The sequence below is a fragment of the Polyodon spathula genome, chromosome 19, assembly GCF_017654505.1.
Source record: "Polyodon spathula isolate WHYD16114869_AA chromosome 19, ASM1765450v1, whole genome shotgun sequence".
In the NCBI taxonomy this organism is placed as follows: Eukaryota; Metazoa; Chordata; class Actinopteri; order Acipenseriformes; family Polyodontidae; genus Polyodon; species Polyodon spathula.
Genome location: NC_054552.1, coordinates 29,629,958 through 29,641,570, shown reverse-complemented (window position 1 = coordinate 29,641,570; position 11,613 = coordinate 29,629,958). Strand labels below are relative to the sequence as shown.

The following is an 11,613-nucleotide window of genomic DNA, read 5'->3' as shown; positions in this document are numbered from 1 at the left end:
TCAAAGATTAGGAATGATACATGAGACAAACAACAACAAACAGTGTGAAAGAAATCATGTGGACTGACACAGCTGTTCCTTTGGTGGACATTTTGTCTCAAGCAGTGATAAATGAGACAGATCTATAGAAACACTAATATTGTTTGTTATGGTCTAGGAATAAAAGATGAATTGCTTGAAAAGCTACAAATATGGCAGCACAATTGCAATACATTCATCTTTCTCTTCTTCAGCATCCTCTTCTCCTGTTCACCTAGTTATTCTTAAATACTTTAAGTTATTGTGGTTATAAAATGGCTTCTAAACTAACTGAAACTAAATCTTATTCTGTATTAGAGTTATGAGGCTAGTGAGAGCTGAAGTTGCACAGTAGTATTGAGGCAATTCCATGGGTCGAAATCCTTTTCAGTCAATCAGAGAGCTTTTAGAATAAGTCTCAAAACAGACAGACACTTCCTTGTGTATAATTGAACACTTGCATATGTTTCTTCTAAATTGGCAATACATCTGGGGCTTTCAACAGTGGAGAAAAGCATCTGTCCGTTTATACTTTTAGATCATTCGTATTTATACAATTTATGAAAGATCGCAGTTCAAAAATTATTTATAAGCAAAATAAGCATGCAATGGAGCCTTTTATCTTTCCTGTTGTACCAGTACTGTACAAAAAATGCTGCAGACATTATCCCCAAATAGTTGCATTAATATTTTTCAAATGAATGGCTTTGTTGAGATCATTCAGAAGCTGACAAGTGATTTATTTGCACAGTGACACCTGAATTAACCAGCTGTCATCAAAGGGAACTAAAGCTTTGTGTTCACTTAAGACAGGTGGTAGTGTGTTCCACAGGTAATTGCATAAAACAATAGCTTCGTATTAGCTAGTATTAAGTTCTTTATGGAGGGATCTCTACATGTAAAAATTATTTCAAATATTTTGGTGGATTATTTTTAAATCACTTCTAAAAACCAAACGTTGACAGGCAGTTAGGGTTTAAACATTACATAAATAAACAATACAGCATTAGCATGCATGCCCAGCATCAATGCAATGCTTTTTAGCTATCACTTGCTGATGGCATTCTTAGAAGCTAGTTATAAAAATAAGACATTTGTTTTGTTTTTCTTCTGACAAATTCCAGCCTGCAGGTGGATGAACTGAAAGGAATCTGGGTTGAGCTGCACGCCTGCCTTGTTCTACAGACGTTCATCACAGCCTATATTTGTGATTATGAAGAGGTCTGAAAGTAAATTTAACAAATGGCATACAGGTTATTCCAGATCAAGTGGACCAATGTGTGACAATCAACCATATTTTTGTTGGGAAAACATTAAAATATACTTTCAAATTATAATAAGGTCATTACCTACTTTGGAACAATTGTCTTAAAACATATGTGTTTTACGTTTCAAACCCAAATGGAGAAAACACACTTTGCTCCACATGAGCCAGAATGACCCGTATCTGACAAAGCATGTGTACAATAGAAATCCTATCTATATTATAATATAACAAAACATGCATTGTATTTAATAATGCTTGACCTTTCAGTGTTTGACCATAACCTCGTTTCTGTTTCACGTCATTTGTCTCCACGTCAATTCAAACAGCAGCGCACGCTTCTACACGTTCTCCTCGCAATGGTCTTGGAAGAGTGTGGACACGGTCCCGTCCTTCCACTGGATCGTGATGTTGCCTGTTTTAAGGGAGTCGGACGCAGCAGTCTTTGACGGTAGTTTGTGACTGAAAGGGTCATGTGTTTGTTTCTCCTGCTCCAGCATGCGTTCCATCTCCAGGGGGTTGTTTGCTTTCGATGCTGCCTTGTATTGTGCCATAACCTTCCTGTTTCTAAACAACAGAATCAATTTGTAAGCAACTTATTAGAATCCAAATGACTAAAGGGTAGATGAGGTGTGTCTGGAGGGCAATTCCACTCCAGGTTTTACAGGTAAAATTATATAATGAACTGTTTCAGGGTCTGGATGGAGATTTAGTTGGTTCAATGAAACGATTTAGAACAGGGTTGGAACAAAGACCAGGAGTGGAGTGGCCACCCCTCGGGTAGATTCAATAAATAACATTTGATTTTTATTTTATTTTTTAATAGCAGTGCTAATTGCCTGTTCTATGACGATACTCGTATCAATCTTCCAGATATAAGACAATATGTCCTGAAAATGCCACTGTTATCATTCATTAAGACTTTAATTGAAAACAGGCTTCACCCCTGTACATTGTGATTGCAGGCTGCATTAGGGGAAATTCTGCACAGGTTGTATTAATCGATTGAATCCTGCTCATTGTATGTTACAGTAAGACCAGCGGGGATACAGGCTATTCAAAGGCAGGGTTACTATACGGACCGGTCAGTTGGGGACCGTTCAGGCTTTTCAACTCACTTCGCAGTGCATTCTGGTACGTTGTACCTGTCTCAGGTACCTTTCACAGAGAGACCACTCTTATCAGAATGTATTGGGGTGAGAGTTTAAAGACCTGAACTGACTCACACTGTCTCAGTGTGCACGGAGTCACATGCTAACCCGACTCATATGGATTTATTACGCTTTGGGTTTGCAGTGCAAAGTCTAACAAGAACGGCGCCTCAGCACCAGTTGATTTTATAAGGAACGGTTCTTGTTGACAGATTTTGTCAGGCAGAATACTGAGCAGCACTTTAAAACAATTCACAGTTTAATGATTTATTTCAGTGTAATATGCACCAATATACTATGTGTTAGCTAGAGGCACTGCAGATCTGAAGGGGTACTTACTTCATTGCCATTGAGCTGAGTCCCAAGATAAACAAGCCGAACAGAAGTGCCACAAATGACAAAGCCAAGATGGCATACTTCCATGGAGACGCTGGACACAAAATGAAAGAGAAAGCAGCTATTAAATCGGAATCTGAAGAAAAAATCTGAATCCTGCCCGATACAGTTGTTAGACATACCGCTTTAATCTAAATCGTGATTTTTTTTTGTACAGCAGCAGAAAACCTCACGAATATATTGTGTGCTTGCACAATATTAAAACCCTCATAAAAACTTCTGAACTGCTCTATAAAAACTTCTGAACGGCATGTAAAACTTCAGAGCAATACTACGAAGATCATAAAGAGACACTCAGCTTTATGGCGTGATGGTGTGACTACAAAATAAAGATACAAATCACGTCAGGGTGGCATTCTTAGAAATGTAAAATGTGTCATGTGGACGAGCTCACGTGATTTGCTCAAGGCCTGTTTTAATTGAACTAACTTGTCAGAGGAGTTCATATAAAGCTGTTGAGTTTGTGTGCAGTTTATCTTGGCAGAAGTACGTATTTGTCAAGCCCAGCACGCAGTTCACTTTTAAACAGGCTACAATATGTGATTGTGATCGTTATCACTCTGGGGGACAGCTAACGAATGCAAAAAAAACAAAAAAAACCAAAAAAAAAAAACAAACAAACAAAACAAAAACAAACAAACAAACAAAAAAAAAAAAAAAACAGCCATCAAACAAATAAAAGGGCCGAAATAGCAGATCTAAATACAGACACTGTTTAAACTCTTCCCTGGGGTATTGATTTTAATGAACGTTGGTGCACAAATAGCCATATTCTGCTATTATTTACAAAAAGAATACAATCAAAATGATATTTTATTTAAGTTTACAATATGTGTTTTATACAGTTACAAACAAATTAGCAGTACACCTATTATTGTTGGGTGCGAAAGACAACTTATCAAAAAGATTGTTAAAGCTGTCAACCCATCACCAATAAATAATTATTGAATTAGTACTGCCTGTGCAGTAATTCATCTTTCAATGTTTTGGCTATAGAGGGTCATTAAAGGAGGCTCTAGTCTAAACTGTTAATGTTTCTATTGCGGTTCTTCCTGCACACAGTACTTACGGTCCTCAGTACGGTAGAACCACAGTAACTTTTCCCTTTGCGCGTCAGTCATTCCCTCTGTCTGCGTTTCACCAGCATGTGAAGCTGGGTCTGGCTGAGCCGTTTTAGAACCATCTGCTTTTCTTGTTGCTCTGTGTGGTTCTGCAATAAATGTTTACATTACAACCAAAGTCAATGCCAAACTGACTATTTTATTGGAGTTTACTGTCATCTGAAGGACGCACAATGGCCTTAGTTTATCTTTTGAAATGGTCTGATGGACTTTAAGCCTAATGACAAAAGGAAATGTACTGTAAAGTAATTTGCACAGTGCAAATACATAGACTGTTCTTTAACATGTATTTCATTCAGATCAGACCAACCCTTTGGTACCCAATTAACCTTAGGTGTGGCAACTTAGACATTGTATCGAAGTACTGATTTGTTAAACATGCCACACACCAAAAATCAGAAATGTAATGGGCAATCCTATCAATGAAACTACAGACCTTTCAATCAATAAAGAACCCTAGGAAACCTTTTAAGCTATGCTTGCTTCAGTTATATGTCTTTCCTTTACACCCTGGCTATACTGGGGAACTTCCTCAGAGGATACCATCACCTTGCTGACACTTACCCAGTCTCTCCTTGCAGATGTCAACGCCCCCAGTGGAACCCCTCCACTTTGAATTACTGCTCCTCTTGCTGGAGAGGATGGCAACCTTGCTCTCGTTGGCTGTCAGATAGTATGAATTTGCCTTGGAGATAAGTCTCATGTTGTGGCAGTCCCACTGGAGGTGAGCTTCATTTTCACAGGCAGCGGTCTGCACAGAATCTGCCTTGGGGGCTGAGAGACACTTCCCTGTAGCCATGCTGACTAAGAGGAGGCTGTCTCTCCAAAACCATTGCTGAAAGCTGGAGTTCAAATCGCATTCCACTAATACTAGGCTGTCGTACTCAGAGACAGCTTGCAAGCACAGCCTATGGTGAGCATTCTTGATAACAAAGCCTTTTGCACCTACAATTAAAAGAATAATCTTTATCTTACACAGGGCTCATTTAAAAATGCCATTGGCAATTTGTTACAATGTTTTATCATGTAAATTTTGGAGCAAACATTGCACAGTATCCTCATACTGTAATGAGCTAACATAACTGTACTGTTTTCTGCCATTGGTATGTCAGCATTGAGTTGTTAACACTATGGTATCAGTCTGACAATAGCATTCTTTTCCAGAAACAAGTAAGAACAGTGTATGCAAAAATGAAATTTCAAAAAATGACACAAATACACTACAGGTACAAATGATCCGCATTATCAGTGGTTTGTATTACCATCGAGCAGTGCATAAAGGATGATCCAAATTCGGTACATTCTCCCCATGGAAAACAATTTCAATTTAAAAGGAATTCTGGAGAAACTAAAACAGTTAAAAAAATACATTATATTATGAGTTACTTGTATTCAATAACAACAAAAATATATATACCTATTTTTTACCATTACAAAATACATCCTAATTAAATATTATTTTTACACAATCAAGACGTGTTCTAGACATTTGGCATAGGAACCCCACTGTCTCAGTACAGCACTTGGTAAAGAGACAGTAAAGAATGTTTAAGAGCTGACATTTCAAGTGTCAGATTTCAAACAGCTCCGAGCAGGGTGGTACTAATTCAGAGCGTAACCCTGTTAACTCCTGTTACAATTAAACACACCACAAACTTCAAACACAGCTTTTCCTGTTTCGAAAACAAATGCGGGAACTCATGAAGTGGTGGCTGCAGTTATGCATTTATTATTTATGAGATTAAATTCTCACCTTCGCTCCGTCGATGTTTTTGAAATTATTGTCAGAATTGTGCTCCCACAACCAAATAGGAGAGTAAACTTCCTGCTGTGGTGAGAAGCTGTTCTGTGTGTGAGTCTAACACGCTGTCCACACTGGAAGGGGCTAAAAGCACATTTTATAGTTATCAAGCCATCCAAAGTTCACATGGGAGGAGATACCAGTTTTATTCAGTCTTGATGCACTTGCTTCTGCTTGGAGCTCACAGAGGGAAGCACTTTTCCTTTTCATGTGCTGTATAAAAAAAGTCATTGAGTAGCATTGTAGAATTCACAGTCAATCAGGGAGAGACTTGACTAATCTAATATTAGGTATGCAAGTACTATTGTTTGATGTTATTATTCTTACATAGATCTCAGTGAGATCTCCAATTAATCTAAGGGGAGGATAGCTAGCTAGATATATTGTAATTATTAAGGTATTTAACAATTAGTTTTCAGTATATCAACATTGGAGTAGTTAGTCAAAGCAACTTCTATATAATTAAATATAAGAGATTCTTTCAAAATCACTTAGCTGAAATCTGTAAGTTGCATGCAATTACAACAAGGACTGTTCCCTAGTTCCCCTGAACAAAAACCATCAAGAAACAAACATTGAGCTGTGGTTCTTAAAAACGCTATGCTCCATTCCTGGAATGTCTGATTCCTTATCTAAAATATTCTCCACCAGTGTGTGACAAAGTCACTTCTCAGATATCACATAGAAGACTTCTCTAAAAATGACTTAGACATGGATCCCTTCAGTTGCAACAATTACAAAAGGATACCTTCATTATTTCTAGAACAGCTTTTAAAGTAATATTCATAACGGTAGGTATGTGTTATCTAAATACAAACACACATCGATTTCAACTTTAAATCAACTCTTTTTAGGTAACCTGAATAAGCATTAATGTTGTGTAGTACTTGCGTGACGTTTCTGTTGTATAGTTGGATCCTCTCAGGTAAAGCAGTAAGGACTTCTTAGGCAAGAAGACTGGGTTCCTCCATGGAGCAATTTGAAGGCTGTGGTGCAACAATAACACCTTGGAAGCCATTCTGAAGACACATTTTAGCGGCTAAAGCTCTTGTTTTTATATGACTTTGGAACAAAGCAGGCTAGAGGAAGTTTCTGATTGGCTGGTTCATATCAGGGTTGACCCAGCCGAGGGGTTAAGCACTGTCTCCATTGTGTCTGCAGGAATTTCAGAATGATTTTCTTAAAATCAGTGCTTCTAACTTTTTAAGGAAATAAAACTTGCCACATCACTCCCAGATTATAAGGTGTTATTTATATCTTCCTCTAAAATGTACCTTTCTTTTGGTATAGAACATGTCATGGTTCAATTGAGGTGGATCTACAGGTAGTGTAGCTTGTTTTGGTCTAGTACAAACCCCATTTCATGAAAAGTTTATCACCCTCCCCAAAAAGTAAATTTTAATTTTATTTTTTTTTTTATTATTATTATTATTATTATTATTATTATTATTATTATTATTATTATTATTATTATTATCTCTTTAACAGATTTCAATTTGAATTAATAATACTTTTCTGGAGAGGGGTTACATTAAGAAATTGGAAGAAACAAATTATAATTTTAGTGCAGTAGTCACTTTTTTCAACACAAGATATAATTATTTACAGAATGTGTTATATGTAATATTTTAAGAGTTTTACCTTTTTTTTATAATTACATGAATTAATTTGTTAATTAAATATTATTTTGCTACAATCTGAGCTAAATCGTTTTTTTTTTTTTTTGTTGTTTTGTTTGTTTTTTTTAATTTGGCATATGAAACATGCTGTGGACATTAGCATGGCCATGGTTATCCTGTAATGATTCCATATAGGGGCAGTTCTACTGAAAAAAGGTTGTTCTGTTATTCTAAAAAAAAAAAAAAATATATCTTATTTTTACAACACTAAAGCCAGTTCTGATTACAGTGAATAAGGTGAGACTTCGGTCAATTGCCTTGCACACCTTGTGGGTGTTGAAATATTTGCACAGTGAACGGGAAAGTGGAGGGGCTTTATAATGAATGTTGTATATGCCATTATAGTGTCCTGGGGGAATGCCAGAACCTGTAAAGGTTAACGAACTAAATGTTAATCGTCCTCAAAAATATGGGCAGAGAGCAGTGATCGCTAGGCTGTGACACCTCTCTTCATCAGCTTCAATAATGGCACTGCGGATCGCGCTTTATAAAGACAGTCCTTTGCGGTACCTGTTTTCTTTTTAGTTCTTTTTAAAAACACAGTGGCGGTACTTTTTATTTTGATGTCACAAAACTACAAAAATAAGCAATTCTTAACGGTTCTTATTTGTTGCAATCTTCGCTTGTTTTGTTAGTCTTAAAGTTTAACCAGTCTGGCTCAGGGTCTAGATTAACCAGCCCCACTGGAAATACAGGTGTGCAAGAGTAACTGGGCAACGCAGAGCAGGGGACTCCTTTCTTCTGGGGACTCTGTTTTGCAGAGAACAGGAAATCAGGGTAGCGCAGTGACAAAGATGGCTGCGCTCTACTGCAGAAGCAGGGTAAAGTTGTGATCGCGCAAAAGTGCATTTTGGAGCAACAAATTATAAAATCCAACAAGTGGTGCTTGTTCCTGCAAGTCGCTGCTAGTTAAATGATTTGAAATACGAGTTAAAACCAAATAAATAAGCTTTCGGAATGTGGGTTAATATTAGAATGACCTGTGTGTGTTATTGCTCGAGCAGAATGGAGTGGCTGATTTCAGTACTAAATGTTTAAATGGACAATTGGTTAACAAAAACGTTTGCTTCGGTACAGTTTTATATCGGACGTGTCGTTATTTCTGGAGGGATGACTGTCAGTGTATGTGACAATGTGGAATCAGTTAAAACACATAGGGTCACACTGTGTTATTAGCAGTGTTTGTCACCAAGACAAACTCTTTAGAAACTGTGCGCGTCTGTTGCGCTGTGTTTCCAGTCGTCTACGGGAGTTACGGACGTTTTCAAATGACTCCAAACGCACGCATGACAGTGTGGACTCCTTCGCTAGCAACAGGGATGTTAATGGAAGCGGTTTGAGGGAAAGACCTCCTTGGAGAATACTATGCTCTGGGACAGACGAATTTGCCGTAGAGTCTTTGAAAGTGCTTACCTTGTCCAGGTAAAGAAGCCCGTGTAATTACACTGCAGAATGCGCTACAAGTTGTGTGCGAAATATACAAAAAGGGCACGATCATATCATTTTTATAATGGGCAGTTCCTGAAAAGTGTAATGCTTATTTTTATTCCTTACATATGCCCGAGCTGGCCGACAGTGTTCCCTGTTTCAACAGAGACAGCAGCCCCAAAACAGTCGTGGATACTCTTGAAGTTGTTACGTTGCCAGTCGTCAACTCTAAAGAAGTGCCTGTGAGAAGGTTCGCAAGCCTGAATCAGCTTCCCACCCGTGACTGGCCATACGTTGGCCCATGTGAACAGTTCGATGTGGGCTTGGTGGTGTCATTTGGGTGTCTTCTACAAGAGGATCTCATCCTCAAATTTCCATAGTAAGAATTAAACTTGCAACTCTGAACTATAAGCTAGAGGTAGTAAATGATGCAGTAATATAATATGTAGAGTACACAGAGATGTGTGGCTGCTTTACATATCCCAACGATTTAGGCATAGGAAAGTGAGGCTCTATGATGACCCTGAGAAGTTTGTGAAAGTTCTGTCTGTTAGTAAGAAGTATTGAATCATAAGTATTTAACTGCTGGTTCCACAAAATGACCTTTTGTAAGTTGCATTTCTTGGGTGAAGTAAATGTTTAAATTTCTTTCAGTGGCATATTGAACGTCCACCCCAGTCTTCTCCCCAGGTGGTGCGGTCCTGCTCCGGTGTTCCACACTGTTCTAAATGGAGACACTGAGACTGGGGTCACCATCATGCAGATTAGACCCAAAAGGTGCCCAGTTTTGCTAATGCTTTATTATTAGCTTGTTCAGCATTACTGTTAGTAAATATTTGGAAGATACTAAGATAGTTAAATCATTTCAATATCTGCAATTATAAATAAAGATGGGCACATATACAATATTTTTCATGAATGTCATACTTTGTTTTACCCCTGTTGATTATTGTTTGTATTCACTTTAGGTTTGATGTGGGTCCAATTTTAATTCAGGACAAGTGTCTGGTTCAGCCTCATTGCACAGCCCAGGAGCTTGGGGCAACTCTTGCCAAAATGGGTGCAAAGATGGTAAGTTGGGGGAACAGCTTTCTGGGATATGCTTTATTTTGATCTTCAAATATGGCTTTGTTATTGTCATAAACTGCCTTTACATTTCAGAATCAACTTCTGCAAATTTGAATCATTCAGCTCTAAAACACACCAATATAAAGAGATGTGTGCCCCATATGAAAACCCATGGAATCATCTTCTCATTGTTTAGTTTATATTACCATCTGGTGGCACCAAATTCTAACTAAACAACTTTAAAATCAGCAGACAACATATAATGTCACAGAAAAATTGTTAAGCAGTTATGTGCACTGTTTTTAATCATTCATCTGTTGCTTTTACAGCTAATTTCGACTGGAAAATTTACCAGAAAGAATACAGAATAAAAAAGAACAGTCAAAGCAAGGGGCGACTTTTGGTAAGTTCCCCACTAGTTTGGTTGAGGATTGTTTGCACGTTGATATTGCAATGTTGTCGACCGTTCCTTTTGTCCAGGCCTGCCTGTGCAATGTGTGTATCTACTGGTTTACAATTAGGATTGTGTCGTCCTCTCCCCTCTCGCCCTGTTTGCAGCTCCTAAGATCAGTGTGGGTATGAGCTGGGTAAACTGGGAGGACCAAACCTGTGATCAGATTGGGCGTCTGTTCCAGGCAATCGGAACCAAGGTATGAACAGGAAATACAGATGAGCATGTGATGAACTGAAGATGCTATTGAAGTTAACACGTTCTGTATCCAGATGTTTTATATGATGTCTTGCACTGATGTTTGTGTTTCTACAGTAGATCTCATTGAGAACGCTATGGATGGGAGTCACAATAAAACTGCTGGATTTTGTAGGAAAGAATGAAATTCCAGTTGTTTCAGGTACAGTTCAACTATTGATTTTTTTTGTGCACCAGAGTTGTTCCTTAAATAACCTAATACCACATTTTCTTCTTTGTCAGAATCAGAACGGCAAAGAAAACCAACACCTGGGTCCTTATTGTATCACAAGGAGTCAAACACACTACTGGTTTGCTGTAAGGTATAAAATCATAATTGATATTACTATTAGCACCATTTACTTAATACGAATACATGTGGTTATATAGCAGATACTGCATGGTTCAGCGTTCGGTGTGTAAAATAAAGTGAGATCTTGGGTATATTCATTTGCTGTAAATGGCTCTAGGAAAATCAAAATATATACAGCAGTGCCTGTTAATCTATTTCTGTCTTAAAATGTGAAAACTATTTTAATGATTTAAATGGCAGCAGTATTTAGATCTGCCGCAGATCAATTGAATAGACCAGCTTGTTTGTCTAGGGTTGCTCAGTACTGTATTTATCTAGTATCTAGTACTACAGGAAGGTTTCGTTTATTTTTCAGGATGGCTGGGTGGGGTTCAAAGCAGTGAAATTGAAGAAGAGGCTTTCAGCAGCAGATTTTTACAATGGCTATCTCCACCAGTATTTTCTAAGAAAACCAGAAAGGCAGCAAAAAGAGTGTCTCTTCCAAACGTACAAACCAGAACAGAGAGACGTGAAAAAAAGAAAGCTGCACCAGCAGGTGTAAAACATGCCGCACACCGACAGGGGGGACCCTTTAGGAGTGTAGCTCAGGTAAATATGCAAAGAGTTAACTGCGCTGAAAATTAAATATTTTTTACAAAAGCACCATGTCAGCTTGTTTGTAATACAGATATGCAAATTTGAAACAC

The 11,613-nt window shown here is 37.9% G+C and overlaps 2 protein-coding genes across 2 annotated transcripts; one reads left to right on the top strand and one right to left on the bottom strand.

Moving 5' to 3' along the window:
• Positions 1–582: 582 nt before the first annotated feature.
• LOC121294926 lies at positions 583–5,807 on the bottom strand. Its single transcript, XM_041219135.1, has 6 exons — positions 5,704–5,807; positions 5,213–5,298; positions 4,515–4,895; positions 3,899–4,039; positions 2,773–2,863; positions 583–1,849 (listed from the first exon to the last, which is right to left on the bottom strand). Exons 2-6 carry the CDS (start codon positions 5,259–5,261, stop codon positions 1,624–1,626), a joined length of 888 nt encoding a protein of 295 aa, XP_041075069.1. The 5' UTR covers positions 5,262–5,298; positions 5,704–5,807; the 3' UTR covers positions 583–1,623.
• A 2,338-nt stretch (positions 5,808–8,145) lies between these two features.
• LOC121295105 (methionyl-tRNA formyltransferase, mitochondrial-like) lies at positions 8,146–11,556 on the top strand. The gene is given in 10 exon segments (XM_041219503.1): positions 8,146–8,852; positions 9,025–9,237; positions 9,513–9,635; positions 9,827–9,929; positions 10,256–10,263; positions 10,265–10,329; positions 10,485–10,576; positions 10,696–10,777; positions 10,858–10,937; positions 11,283–11,556. Coding segments are annotated over 10 exon segments (1,242 nt in total). The 5' UTR covers positions 8,146–8,562; the 3' UTR covers positions 11,469–11,556.
• Positions 11,557–11,613: the final 57 nt, after the last annotated feature.

Coding starts and splice junctions, on each gene's coding strand:
- LOC121294926 (XM_041219135.1), bottom strand. CDS start 5,261: ATGGGGAGAATGTACCGAATTTGGATCATCCTTTATGCACTGCTCGAT. Junction 4,896..5,212: donor CCTTTATGCACTGCTCGATG/GTAATACAAACC, acceptor TTTTAATTGTAG/GTGCAAAAGGCTTTGTTATC. Junction 1,850..2,772: donor CTCAGCTCAATGGCAATGAA/GTAAGTACCCCT, acceptor TCTGTTGTTTAG/AAACAGGAAGGTTATGGCAC.